At 41.2% G+C, this 13510-nt stretch overlaps 1 protein-coding gene across 2 annotated transcripts; it reads left to right on the top strand.

Moving 5' to 3' along the window:
- The first annotated feature begins 863 nt into the window (after nucleotides 1–863).
- EXOSC3 (exosome component 3) lies at nucleotides 864–4811 on the top strand. 2 transcript variants are annotated; one of them, XR_014548312.1, is made up of 5 exons: nucleotides 867–1159; nucleotides 2367–2516; nucleotides 3291–3442; nucleotides 4155–4690; nucleotides 4735–4811. XR_014548312.1 is itself a non-coding variant. In XM_083614844.1 (4 exons), exons 1-4 carry the CDS (start codon nucleotides 902–904, stop codon nucleotides 4354–4356), a joined length of 762 nt encoding a protein of 253 aa, XP_083470970.1. In that variant the 5' UTR covers nucleotides 864–901; the 3' UTR covers nucleotides 4357–4811. The 2 variants fall into 2 exon arrangements, 1 of the variants encoding a protein (XP_083470970.1); XM_083614844.1 differs by having other exon boundaries at nucleotides 864–1159; nucleotides 4155–4811.
- The last annotated feature ends 8699 nt before the right edge of the window (nucleotides 4812–13510 follow it).

Here is a 13510-nt window from a genome sequence, read left to right as displayed (position 1 = left end):
ACATCAATACTTTACATACAGCGGATGCTTGTCTAAACAAAACGTTTTTAGTAGGTGCCCAAAAGGGTACAGTGAAAGTGCCTGCCTGGTGTCAATAGGCAGTGAGTTCCATAGCATAGGTGCTGCCATATTAGAAGATGGATTTCTTACCAGTGCAGAACAGGTATTATATGGCACCACTTGTAGCAGCGCCAGTTCCACAAACTGAAGCGGTTGAGTGAGCGTACGACGAACTCACAGCTAAACTGATCCCAAGTTGTTAAGGGCTTTGCATGCTAACAGCAACACCTCGAACAGGGCCTGATAGCAAATCAGCAAGTGTTGTGCCTAAGAGACATCCCACACACAAATACCACCCCCCAGTTTTGCTTCTTTTGCATGCATGCATGCATGCATGCAGTCAGTCACATGGCACTCTCACTCTTCCTACACTGCAAAACGACCATGTGCCCTTGATGCTTCCGTTGAAATTCCTGCATTGCAACGGGGTTGGACTAGATGACCCTGGGGGATCCCTTCCTAATCAACAAAGGAGAAACAGTAGCTCAATTTTGTAGATGACCTTCGGGGTCCCTTCCAACTCTATAATTCTGTGACGACCGGGTGGCCACCTGCCATGAATGCTTTAGTTGAGATTCCTGCATTGCAGGGGGTTCGACTGGATGACCAGCGGGGATCCCTTCCAAGTCTAAAATTCGATGATCCCGTGGGAAAGGATGCCAGGAAGCGAGTGCCTCTCTGACCCATTCTATCTCTATAGTGGCAGGAGTCCATCGGCGATCCTGGCAAAGGATGAAGGGCAGAGAGAGACGGCGGAGGGAATCGCCTGCGCATGCGCGAGAAGGCCCTTGTTCCCGCATGCGCAGGAAAAGCAGGAGCAAGCGGGCTGTTTTGTGGCGTCATGGCACGCTCGGCTGAGGAGCTTGTAGGGCAGGTGGTGCTGCCGGGGGACGCCTTGTTCCTGCCGGGCCACGCCGAGGCGGACAGCGAGAGGCTGTGCTTGGCCACCGGAGGCCCTCAGAAAGGGCGACTGGTTTGCGGGCCCGGGCTGAGGCGCGGCGGGGACGGGCTTCTGGTCGCCAAGTGCGGGCTGCTGCGCTACCGCGGCGGCGGAAGTGGCTCCGGGGGAACCTATTGGGTGGACTCTCAGCAGAGGCGGGTAAGGCGGGGCGGGACGACGGAAGTGGCGGACTGGGAAACAGCGCATGCGTGGCGGGGTGGCGGTTGGCGGGCGCCCCGTCGGGGATTCCACGCCGTTATTTCACAGGGAGGAGGCAGGGAGGCGAGCTTTTTCTGGCCACGTTTTCATTTATTTATTCTGTAGAATGGTTCTTTTTTAAGCAACAACAACAGAGTGGGTTACCAAAAAAAAAAGATCTTTTGTATAGTACTGGAATTTTTAGGTTTTGAAAAATTTAATTAAAAACGGTGCCTTATCCAGTCGCACTGCAAACAGGATTCCAGACAGTCATTAATGTCTTGAACCGCCCTGAGATCTACGGGTGAAGGACGGTATGCCAAATAAATACATTCCCAATTATTAAGGAAGGTGGGGAGAAGGACTGGTTTCATAACAACTACGTTATTTGTTTCATAAGAATTGTAAAACTGCAATAACAGTCAAAGCAGTTTACCCAAAAAAGGTGCTGTTGTTTTGCACAGCACTGTTTTTTTTGTTTTTTGTTTTATATTAAAAATGTTAACCTCATCCAATAACACCTCAGGGAGGAGATCTGTATAATCTTGATACCCCACAACTTGGAGCATAACTTCTTTGAACCCCTTTTCAGCTAGAACAGATATTAAGCACTTTCTGGAAGCGGTTTTCTGTATGAACCCACTTTGGCTACAGTGTCCTTTGATTCATGTCAGAGCAGCCCAAGAGAGTGGGAAACCAAGCATTTTGCTGTGTTTTTATTTAATCATGATGTTAGTCACTATGTATAATAAACACGATTTTAGCGATTCACTGTCCTCTCTCAAGATGCAGAGTGAAATTGGATGAAGTGTAGTATGAACCTTTTAAGAATACCCTATACTTCATCTCCATATACCTTATGACAACACTGTAAGGTCTTATGCCCAAATTTTGTGTGTGTGTATATGTGGGCAGAATGGTTTGGATCACATGCTGCACCAAGGTAAACCATAGTTTAGCACAAACATACGGGCTCCTGCAGAGAACAGTGTGTCCACTTTGCCCATTCTTGGTCATTCTGCTGCTACGCTAAGTGGATTGTGATGATGGATTGTGTTTGAGGAGCATACTGTGTAATATCAACATTCTTGCTTGTTTTGAAGGCTAAAGCAATCTGCATATTTAAAATTACTTTCCTCCCTTGCTCCCAAATTATTTTCATGACTAGTATGTTCCAGTCAAGGGAGACCATGTGATTGGCATAGTGACCACCAAAGCTGGGGACATATTCAAAGTGGATGTTGGGGGAAGTGAGCAAGCATCTCTATCCTACTTGGCATTTGAAGGCGCAACCAAAAGAAACAGGCCAAACGTGCAGGTGAGGAGTCTGAACATGACTGACAGCATTGATTCCCTAAAGCTACATTCTATACACAATTTCGTGAGAGCCTCGTTGAGTTCAGTGTGATTTACTGCAACAGACAGGATTATGTTGTTAAGCTTGTGCTGATTATTCACAATGGTAATATTGAGTCAATACCTCTCCTTTAGTCACAGTGTTTTATCAGTACATCTCTTGTGTGAACATGTTGAAGGAGATCACGTACACCATGAGCAAAGAGTTTAAATTCCTTTGCATGTTGCTCCTCCATCTGTCAATTTATGACAAGAGCTCCTGATCTTTGGAATATGCATGTGGTAGCAAATTACTCATTGTCATGCTTAGATAACCAAGAATAGTAGGAAGAGGCTTTGCCTGTTTGGGTTCCTTTTAAAATCAGTGTTGGACAGTTAAGAGTCTGATGTTGCATCTTCCTTTTACTGCTGGACTATTGACACTTAAGATCGGATGTCTTTTGTTGTTAGACAATATTTTATGTCAGTTGACCGACGTGCCAATACCACATCTCACAGACTTTTGTTGCTCTGTTTAATGAGAACAGCAAGCAACTACATCCCTGGTAAAATGATTTCTTTAAAAAAAAACTTCATTTATAATGTAACATACCCTCCCACATTTCAGATGAATATAGAAACATTCTTGTGTGGCGAAGCTAACTGGATATAAATGTATAAAAGTTGAACACGATACCTTTCATAAGAGTTACACATTCAGAACCATTTCATCTATTTATGTATTTTTTTTTCTTAGGTGGGAGACCTTATTTATGGACAGTTCATTGTTGCCAATAAAGATATGGAACCTGAGATGGTCTGTATTGACAGCAGTGGCCGAGCAAATGGAATGGGAATCATTGGACAAGATGGTTTCTTATTCAAGGTGTCATTAGGCCTAATAAGAAAGTAAGTGTGACAGATTTCTAATCAAGTATTTTGAGCTTGGAAGTTCTAGCTTAGATTGCAAAAGCAAATTACATGCTTGGCAGTGCAACTGTTATATGTGAACTAGGATTAATATCACTTTGGCATTTTAATTGCATGCCAAAATTGACGTAACTAAAAAAAAAAGATGTAATAACTGAAGACTACTAATCAGTACAGACTTCTGTATTGGTCCTGTACTCTTCCAGGACTTTAGTGCTTTAGATGTGAGAGGTTATGTTTTTCTTGAAGATTCTTTGCATATACAAAACTAAAATGTTTGGGAAGAAAGCCAAGGAAGAACTTTTCTCCCTGGCATGTTTTTGTTGCACAAATAATACGTTAATTTATCAGTCAGTCATGCAGTTTCTCACTCTGCCCCTAGCCCTCTTGACCAGCAATCTAAAGAGTGACAGTCCCATGAAAATGTTTCATACCACCTCATCTTAGTGAGATATAACCTGATAATGGGCATCTCCCAAGTCCCAAAATGAGTGGGCCTGTGAAATTGCAGGTTACTTTTTCAGCAAAATCCTTTTTTTAAAAAAGCATCCCAACACTTGCTCTGATTTGGGTAGGTCCTAAAGAAAAAAATGTAGCTTTGTAAGAATTGAGGTCTTAATCTTGAAGTATGAACAGTTTACCAGAGCCATATATTGACTTTTCTTCCCTTCACATTTTATTTTGATTGCAGACTCTTAGCTCCGGAGTGTGAAATAATCCAAGATTTGGGACAACTTTATCCATTTGAACTGGTTTTAGGAATGAATGGGAGAATTTGGGTGAAAGCCAAAACAATTCAACAGACTTTAATTGTGGCAAATGTCTTAGAAGCCTGTGAACACATGACTGCAGAACAGAGGAAACAAGCCGTTTCCAAGTTGTTAGACAGCTGATGGGAAGGAATTTTATATAGATATTCTTATGTGGAAATGATGACCCAGAAATGCATTTTTAAATATTTTTTATATTTAAGGCAATAAATGTTACAGTTCAAATACTTTTATTTTTTTTATTCTGCATTTTTTGCTCTTGAGTTTGTTTTGTGACAAATTATGTCTGCTTGTTGTTCCTGGTGGCAGACTGTGACTTGTAGTGCACTTTTTGTAAAAGTATGCATACTTCAGACTTTTATAACTAAGTCATTGGTATTTGCAAAACAAAGGGAGCCTCCCTTTGGTCTGTTATTTTTATTCTCATTGTATTTTTAGTGACTTGCATCTTGATTAAGTTGTGAATTCAGTGGGGTTTTACACCCATGTGAGTGGTCATAGACTTGCAATTACTTTTTGCCAGCTTTACTTGATGAAGCTGTGAAAAATAAAGAAAAAGGTTTGTATCAATGAAAGAAGTGGCTTATGCCTTGATTGCTTGTTTCCAGAAAGAACTGATTTTGTTGCACTTTCCATGAGAAATGTGTGTGTTTATTAAATTTTATATACTAGGGGTGGCCAACTCCCAAGAGACTGCAATCTACTCACAGAGTTAAAAGCTGGCAGTGATCTACCCCCTTTGGGGGGGTTTAGGTTGAAGTTACTGAGCTTTTGCTTTTTTTTTTTAAAGGAAGAAGGCCCATTTTAGGGGGGTTCAGGTCAAAGATGTTGGGGGTTTTTTCAGGGAGGAGATAAATTGTTGAGCTTTTTTTAGGGGAGCCGCAGTTGTTCAGCTTCTTTGGGGGAAGCCAATGATCTACTAGTAGATCACAATCTTTCTGTTGGACATGCCTTTTATATGCTGTTTAATTGCAGGAAAAGCCTTCAAAGCATTTACAAAAAAGATAAAACAATATGATTATCACTAAAAAAAATATACAACCATAATTTAAAACATATAGAAAGTCCAAACCACAATAGACTAGACTAAAACAAATTAAAACTTACTAAAACTTTATAAACATTTGGGTAGGCTTATGTAAATAAGAATGTATTTAGCATGCATGGAAAAGAATACAATGAAATTGCCTGCCAGCTATCAGATGTTGAAGTTGGCTCCCATAATTGTTTCTTATAGTGTTGTAAGAACTATTCAACTTCCTCTTGAAACAAAAATATATTACTACCTTCTGAAGTGCACAATCTTGCTGATGCCTTTTTTGCTGGATTGTCCTGCATCAGAAGGCTGGGTCTGCGTATTTTAAATTTCAGTTCACATAGGAAAAGCACTGTGCTTTTTCCTTTAGAGGAATTGGAGTCTCACTTAAAATACTTCATTGGAGGAAAGGGATTCTCAAGCATTTGTGATGGCTCTCCCCACCCCCCATTTCTTTCAATCTGTCTCCACCCCTTTACAGTGCTATTTTCAGCTTTTCTGTGCTGTACTAGGTTGTAATTGATACATGATCAGGGCTTTTTTTCAGCCTTAACTCGCAGGAACTCAGTTCCGGCGCCTCTCAGGTGGGTGCCACTGCCATTATAAGAGAACAAGGGAGTCGTTCATGGTGAGTTCTGGCACCTCTTTTTCTAGAAAAACAGCACTGGATATGGTCTGTGCGAAGAACTAGATTTAATCTCAAGGACTTTATATGAAGTAACCAGGACCCTGTGATCATCTGAGGCCCTTCGTCACGTGCCTCCTCAGCAAGTAGTTTGGAGGGTGGCAACACGATAACGGGCCTTTTTTGTGGTGGCTCTCCATTTGTGGAATGCTTTCCCTTGAGAGGCTTGCCCAGTGCCTTCATTACAGGCAAAAACATTACTCTCACATTAGTTATTTGGTTGATTAGACTATGACTTTTTAAATGTGTTAGGGGTTGTTACGGTCCTTTTATTTATGTATTTTGTGTTTTTATGTTTTGAATTGCCTTGTGATCTTTGAAGGACAGTGTATAAATTTAATGAATAATGCCTTTGCAGCTCCTTACCCCTTGCCCCAGTAAAATTAGGTAGTCAGTTACTAGATAGGGGTGTGTGTGTCAAACTCAGATTTGCTGCTGTGCAATGGGTTTAACAGCCCTGAATTAGAACTTGGGTATCCATGCATGTTGCTGCTACTTGTACCTTCTCTCTCTTTCTCTCTATCTTTTAAACCCATACTTTATTGAAATTCATAGATAACAAAAACAATCTTAAACGAACAAAAAAAGACAATCCTGTGTAAGTAATCTTATATAAATTTACAAATATAAATTCAGTCTTATAGTCTCTTTCACTCTGCATTCTTAGAAAAGTATATTGACTTCCCATCATCTCCCGATGTATTTAACATTTCTAATATCGAATGTACTTACAATTATTACCTTAATCTTTCTATATTTTCTAATACTTTCTTACAACATATCGTACCAGTTTTCCTTATTTCTTTGTAGTTAATTTACACAGGGGTAAATTGAAATGCTTTCAGAGATGCCATACTGCTATTGTGTTTTTGTAAATACGCTATCAAACATATCCCATTTTTGAATAAATAACTGTTTTGTATTACCTCTCAGCCTGTTAGTCAGTTGTGCCATTTCTCCATATTCTAGTAATTTATTCTGCCATTCCAATAGGGTTAGAACCTTTTCCCCTTTCCAGTTCATTGCAATTAACATTCGGGTGGCGGCCATTGCATATAAGAAAATTTCTTTTACATTTTTTGGTATATCTCTACCTAGAATTCCAAGCAGGAAAGCTTCTGGATTTTTAAAAGAATGTTAATTTAAATATCTTTTTCATCTCACCGTAAATGAGATTCCAAAACTCTTTAATTTTCCTGCATGTCCACCACATACAGGTATGATACATATTTCCTTCACTTTCCCCACACCACCAGCATATGTTCGAAACATTTTTTACATCTTCAAAAGCTATGATGGAGTAAGATATCATCTAAACTGCATCTTCATTAGGTTTTCTTTGATGGTATAGCATGCTGTAAAATTCATATTTGTTTTCCAAAGAGTTTCCCACTCACTCATCGGAATGGTATGTCCGATGTCCTGTGCCCATTTAATCATCCCTCCCTTCACCTCCTCCTCCTTGACTTCCCAGTTAAGGAGGAGTCGGTACATATTTGAAATTATCTTAGTTTTATTATTTAATAATTTTCTTTCCAATTTAGAGGGCTCAGTGGTGAAACTGTTTTTATCTTGTTTAAATGTCTCAAAGAGTTGATGATACTCTAGCTACTTGTACCTTTTCTGATTTGATAGGCTCTGTCTAGGATATGTATGCCTATTGGAAATGCCTTTGGGGTTCTTAGAAATCCCATTTGTGCTGTTCATGTTAAACCTTTGAGCTTCATGTGAATTACTTGAAGTGGAAGTATGTCAACAGATAAGACTTGCCTTGCTAGATCCAATCGAAAGACCCATCTAATGCATCCTTCTGTCTTGCTGGCCAGCCAGATGTCCTCTGGGAAACATACAAGGTAGGCTAGAAGGAAATGCTCTTCTCTTGTTTTGCCCCAATGTCTGGTTTGCTGGTTACAAACATCCAAAACTGATCTGAAGGGGAGGCTGTTTTCCTTGCCTTACTCCTTGCTTAACAATTTTGAAGCTGATCTTTAATATAACCAATAATACACGTAAGGTATCTAAATACTATAGTCTATAATTTAACAATCATATTTCTCTAGAAAGTTGCCTGATTGCATCTCCACCGAAACGTAAGTCTATATTATCAACTGACAGCACCAGAATTTAAAGAATCTGTGACAGGGAAGTGGGGAAGAGTGACCAATAAATACCTGGGCCAGCAATAAACACTTTTAAAATGTTGAGTGTGATTCTGGCATCCAGTTTAGGCTCTACCCAGGTACTGCCTGAAATGCTTTAGAGACCTGTAAAACTAGTTTGACAGGCCCCTAGTTTGACAGGGGCTTCAAGTAAATCTAAGGATGGGTAAATATTACAGTACAGTGTGAACATGGATAGGAATGTCCCCTCCAACTACTTGTCCTATTTTGATGGCTGGCTTTCAGGTTACTCAGCCTATTGTAGACCAGTTGCTTGGAGTTTCGTGGCCATCCATGTGTTGAGTTGACGCTTGACCATCCTGGCTCCTAAAAGCAGCCAGAGGAAGCTTGGCTAGAGGAAGTGGTGGTTGTGAACACCTCCCTTGATGATGCTGTTCTACGGTTTTGTTCAGCGAGAAGCAGGGATTAGACTAAGGTTACCAGACGTCCCCGGATTTACAAATCAGTCCCCATACAAAATCCATTGAAGTTGAAAACTGTCCCCGGATTCATTGGAAAAAATCTGGTAACCTTAGATTAGACTTGCTGACAGAACTTATTTTTAGATTGCACCCTTGTGCCTGTTTTAATTTGCCATCGTTAAGGGGCATGAGAAAGCCATAGCAGCTCAAACCCAGACATTCTTACATATTAGCCTTCTTCAGGCATTGCTCACATAAAGAGGGCAAGTGCGGCGAAAAGGGTTGTGTGGGGTCATGCACTTAGCTCAGTTCTTAGGTGCAGCTTTTATATTGTCATGCGCTCTTCATGAGGCTGCCTTTGGAGACTGTTTGGAAGCTGCAATTGATACAGGATGTAAAAGCCAGGGTGCGGATGGGCACTATTGACTGGGTGCGTTTACACTAGTCCTTAAACCTGCACTGGTTGCCAGCATGCTTCTGAGCCCAATTCAAGGTTCTTCTGTTTTGAAATCACTGACTTGACTCCCAGATGTCTAAAACACCTCCTTCCACAAACACCTGGTGTTGAAGTCTGTCACTATATGTTCTGAAGGTAGATCAATGTACCTTCCAATACAGGCCTCTTTGAGGGGTAGAGCATATTACACAGTTGGATTATATTGAGCTGTATGCAACAGGTCCTGGGACTGCATGGTGAAAGGTGTGCTGTAAATGTCTCTAAATAAACAACAAATGAGTTTTGAAGCTAGGAGCCTGCTCTATTCATGGAGGCTCCTGGCACGATTGGGCAGTTACAAAATGGCACAGCAAGAACAAAGAATTACAATTTTATGCTCTAAAAAGCCAGTGTTGTGTCGTGATTGGAGCACTGGACTAGGAGCTGGGAAACCAAGTTTCGAATCCTTCTTAGCCATGAAACTCTAGGTGGTGACCTTGGGCCAGTCACTGCCTGTCAGCCCAACCTACCTCACAGGGTTGTGGAGATTAAATGAGGAGGGGGAGAACTGTGTATGCTGTTGGGAGCTCCTTAGAGGAAAATGTGGCATGTAAACCTAATAAATAAATAAATACTTCTTGCTTTTTCCTGTTCCGGAAGAATAAAAGTTGACACCTGCATCAACTAAGACTTATGGCAATGTTATTAGTCACACAAAGCAAGTTTGCTGTATGGCACATCGTGATTACTGCTGTAAGGAAAAATAATTCATTTCTCTCTGTTTTTAATTGGTACCTCCGGAGGGCGCGAGGGGTCAGTGCGCAGCCTTTGTGTTGTGGAGACATTCCTGCTGTGGGTGGAGAAGTAATTAGAGAAATGTTATCTCGTTAAAAATAAGAACCGTGGACACTTAATCTTGGAAACTGTCTACAGATGAAAAACACCTTCCTATGAAGTCTTAAAAGGTTACCCTCTTGGCCGTTGACCAGAAATGGAGAATGCACAAGTTTCGGGGTGGGGAATCAAATGGAGCCGTTCTGAACCTGTTTGGAGATGGTGCACCTCTTGAATCAGGGAGAGATGTAGCTGTGCATCCCTGTTTGTTTCTTTTAAATTTTTTTTTTTCAAATTAAATTTTCAAATTAAAATTTTACAGAGCTTTATCAAAAAAATCATAAAAACAAGATTAAAAATCATAAAAACAAGATTCCAAGGAATCTCCTGTACTTCCACCCGCCTTTATAAATAACTTCCTCTTGCATCTTTTATGATGATCAAAATCTTTTACATCTCCATTGTGTCCAGAATTCACCCTTAAACTACAAGTGATATTCCAATCCTAATGATTTTAAGTGTTTACAATGGTCTAAGATATGTTAGAGGGATGCAGGTGGCGCTGTGGGTTAAACCACAGAGCCTAGGACTTGCCGATCAGAAGGTTGACGGTTCGAATCCCCGCAACGGGGTGAGCTCCCATTGCTCGGTCCCAGCTTCTGCCAACTTAGCAGTTCGAAAGCACAAAGTGCAAGTAGATAAATAGGTACCGCTCTGGTGGGAAGGTAAGCGATGTTTCCGTGTGCTGCTCTGGTTCGCCAGAAGTGGCTTAGTAATGCTGGCCACATGAGCTGGAAGCTGTACGCCGGCTCCCTTGGCCAATAAAGCGAGATGAGCGCCGCAGCCCCAGAGTCGGTCACGACTGGACCTAACTGTCAGGGGTCCCTTTACCTTTAAGATATGTTATAAATTTCCCCCATTCCTTATTAAAATTTTGGTCTTCCTAATTTCTGATTCTTCTGGTCATTTTAGCAATTTCAGCATAGTCCATCAACTTCATCTGCCATTATTCTCTGGTAGGAACTTTATCTTCTTTCCATCTCTGGGCCAATAACATCCGTGCAGCCGTGGTCGCATACATAAATGGACTTTTCTGCTCCCAAGGTACCTAGAAGCATCTTCTGGTCTGTCACTTTCAGGAATCTGATGCTGAGCCAGCTGGATCCTTGATCTGACCCTTGATCATTGTGCCCTTGCTGCATGTGCATGGTGCTACGTACAGTGCAAAGACGGTTGCATTTGTGTGCTCATGCATGCGCAGTGGGAGCTAATGGCGCATGGGTGGTGAATGTAAAGCCCACAGACATTGTGCTGCTTGTCATGTGGCATTTGCTCCATTACTGAGAGGATCCCAGAGATCCTTGGAGCTCTTTTGCAGGGTGCATTTGGCAAAAGCACATCAGAGTTGCCAACTGCCTAGAAAGAGGGAGTGCAGCTGGATGTGAAGCAGCTGGGAGTCAAGCTGCTTCTCACAGCACTCAGTGCATCAGCATGGGTGAGCACAAGTTTCAAGTGGTAGATGGTTTTATTTATGAAATCATAGGATCATGCAGTTGGCAGGGACACCAAGGGTCATCTTGAAATGCAGGAATAATAATAATAATGATGATATTATAATAATTTATTATTATTATTTTTTTTTTATTAAATATTTATTGGTATTTTCAAAAAAACACACAACAAACAAATACAAAAAAAAAATAAACAAAATAAAAACAACACAAAAAAACATATTCGAAACTAAACAAAAAAATAGAAAAAACACATACAGTTTCTGATACTTATTTTCCTCAACCTTATTTCTCAGACCTCCTCACACCTCCCCTTCTTGTATTCCAATTTAAATTGTCAATTCAGCAAGTCCTTAACTTATTTCTTCACCTTAACTTAAACATTTATTCTAACATACTGTTATTTTACTTTACTTCTTTTTTCCATTTCCTCCATTTATTTTTAACAGCCTTATTTTCACTTAATTTAAAAAAAACGAAAAAAAAAAACCAATTTCACCTTATTAAAATTACACATCAATACTTATACCTCATTAATTTATTCTTAAACCTTTTTCCTAAGGTCGACCAAAATTTCCCTTCCACGGTTTACCCAATTTCCTTACCACTAACAAAATATAAAACAAACAAAGCAATGCAAACTATCCTTATGTACCCTTTGGATTCCCAACCTCCACCCACCCTTCTCCCGGTTCCAGTCCCCAACCAATATCCATCAGTCTTTATATTATTTATTTAGCCTGGAGATCTCAGGTCCGAGGCCCTTATGTCTCTCTCAGTTCCTTTCTGCCGGTCTCTTTGATAGACCTTGATGTTAAGCCCCAGGTCTCGGAGGGGCTCCGGCCCAACAGAATCAGTGTTGCTTCTAGCCAGTCCTCCATACTTAAAAACAAAAGCAAAGCCTATGGGGTATTCCAACTCTTGTTTCAAATTTCTTTCAAATCCAAATGTCCCCACAGCTCCAGCTTCCACCTTCAACAAATTTATAATCCTCAGGTCTTCAGATCTCCTCCAAAGAGGATCTCTCCATTTTCCAAATTCCCAATCAAACCAGGCTTTCCGCATCCAGTTTTTATTGTCCTTTTTTATCATCATGTCAGGCCTCATATTGTAGCTCTCCTTTGACTCCTGCATACCTCCATCTCCTCCTTCATTTTCTTCATAAAGAACATATTGCTCCATCGTGTCTACGCTTTCGGTTTCATTTATTTGTTCAGTTGAATAGGCTTCCTGTTTCAAATCCTTATCAGACTCCAAGCTGTTGTTTACTGTCCGGTGTAATAGCAATACCTCTGTAGACAAAGCATCGTGCTCATCTTGTAAGTTTCCCAAGAGAACCAGTGCTCTGCCCAATTCTGCTTGGAATTTAGACACTCCAGCCATTTTTGTAATGTAGTATCCTTGTTACCCCTCTAGGGGGATTTAATTCCTTGATCTTCCTTTCAGCTCAAAAACCAAAAGTCCAGTTATTTTGTATCAACCTTATTTTCAACAAGTTATCCCGAATAAACCAGCAAAAACAGCAGAAACAATGTTCTCTTTTTCCAGCTGACAACTAGCTGACTAGCAGCTCACTTGACAGCTGTCAAAATCTTCCATGCAACAGGCTTTCTCATCGGACGTTCCCGGGTCTAGGGGGGGGTGTAATTTCAGCTCCCAAAATTCTTTTTATCCTCCAGAATATCTTCTTATAATGTCCAAACCGTGAGGTCAGGATCTTTTGTTAAAAAAAGCAAGAAACAGATTCTCTCGACCTTAGCTGCCCAGTCCTTTGCTTTAAGTTGTTTACAAAGAGGGGGGGGGTGGACTTCCTTTTTAGCCCCTTCCCGCTCGTTCCAAATCCAAGATAAGAAATTTTTTAAAGTTCCAATCTCCGTATTACTCACGGGTTGATGTTTTAGGATCCAATCACTCTTAGAAGAAGTTGGCGCTCTCTGTCAATGGCTTGCGGCTTCACTCCGTAGACGAGGGAGTACTCTCAGCACCACGCCTTACCCTGCCTCCGTTCCGAAGCCTTTAAAAAGGCTCCGTCGCGGATTGGGGGGACGCAAATGGTGCCCGCCGAGTCTCTGTGTTCACAGGCATCCGCGCCTGTGATTTTAAGGGTCCCCGCTTCGCCGCAGCGGCCAGACCCAGACACTACGGAGCCGATTCCCTCCGGAGCTCGGAGGGAATCCGCCATTAAACAGTGGCA

This window comes from Podarcis filfolensis (genome assembly GCF_964270895.1).
Source record: "Podarcis filfolensis genome assembly, chromosome: 5".
Lineage (NCBI taxonomy): Eukaryota > Metazoa > Chordata > Lepidosauria > Squamata > Lacertidae > Podarcis > Podarcis filfolensis.
This window is presented reverse-complemented; position numbering and strand designations above follow the sequence as displayed.

Excerpts from the sequence above, each read along its gene's own strand:
- EXOSC3 (XM_083614844.1), top strand. The coding sequence starts at position 902 with ATGGCACGCTCGGCTGAGGAGCTTGTAGGGCAGGTGGTGCTGCCGGGG. Across the intron at positions 2,517-3,290 it reads GAAACAGGCCAAACGTGCAG|GTGGGAGACCTTATTTATGG; the intron begins GTGAGGAGTCTG and ends TTTTTTTCTTAG. Across the intron at positions 3,443-4,154 it reads TCATTAGGCCTAATAAGAAA|ACTCTTAGCTCCGGAGTGTG; the intron begins GTAAGTGTGACA and ends TTTTGATTGCAG.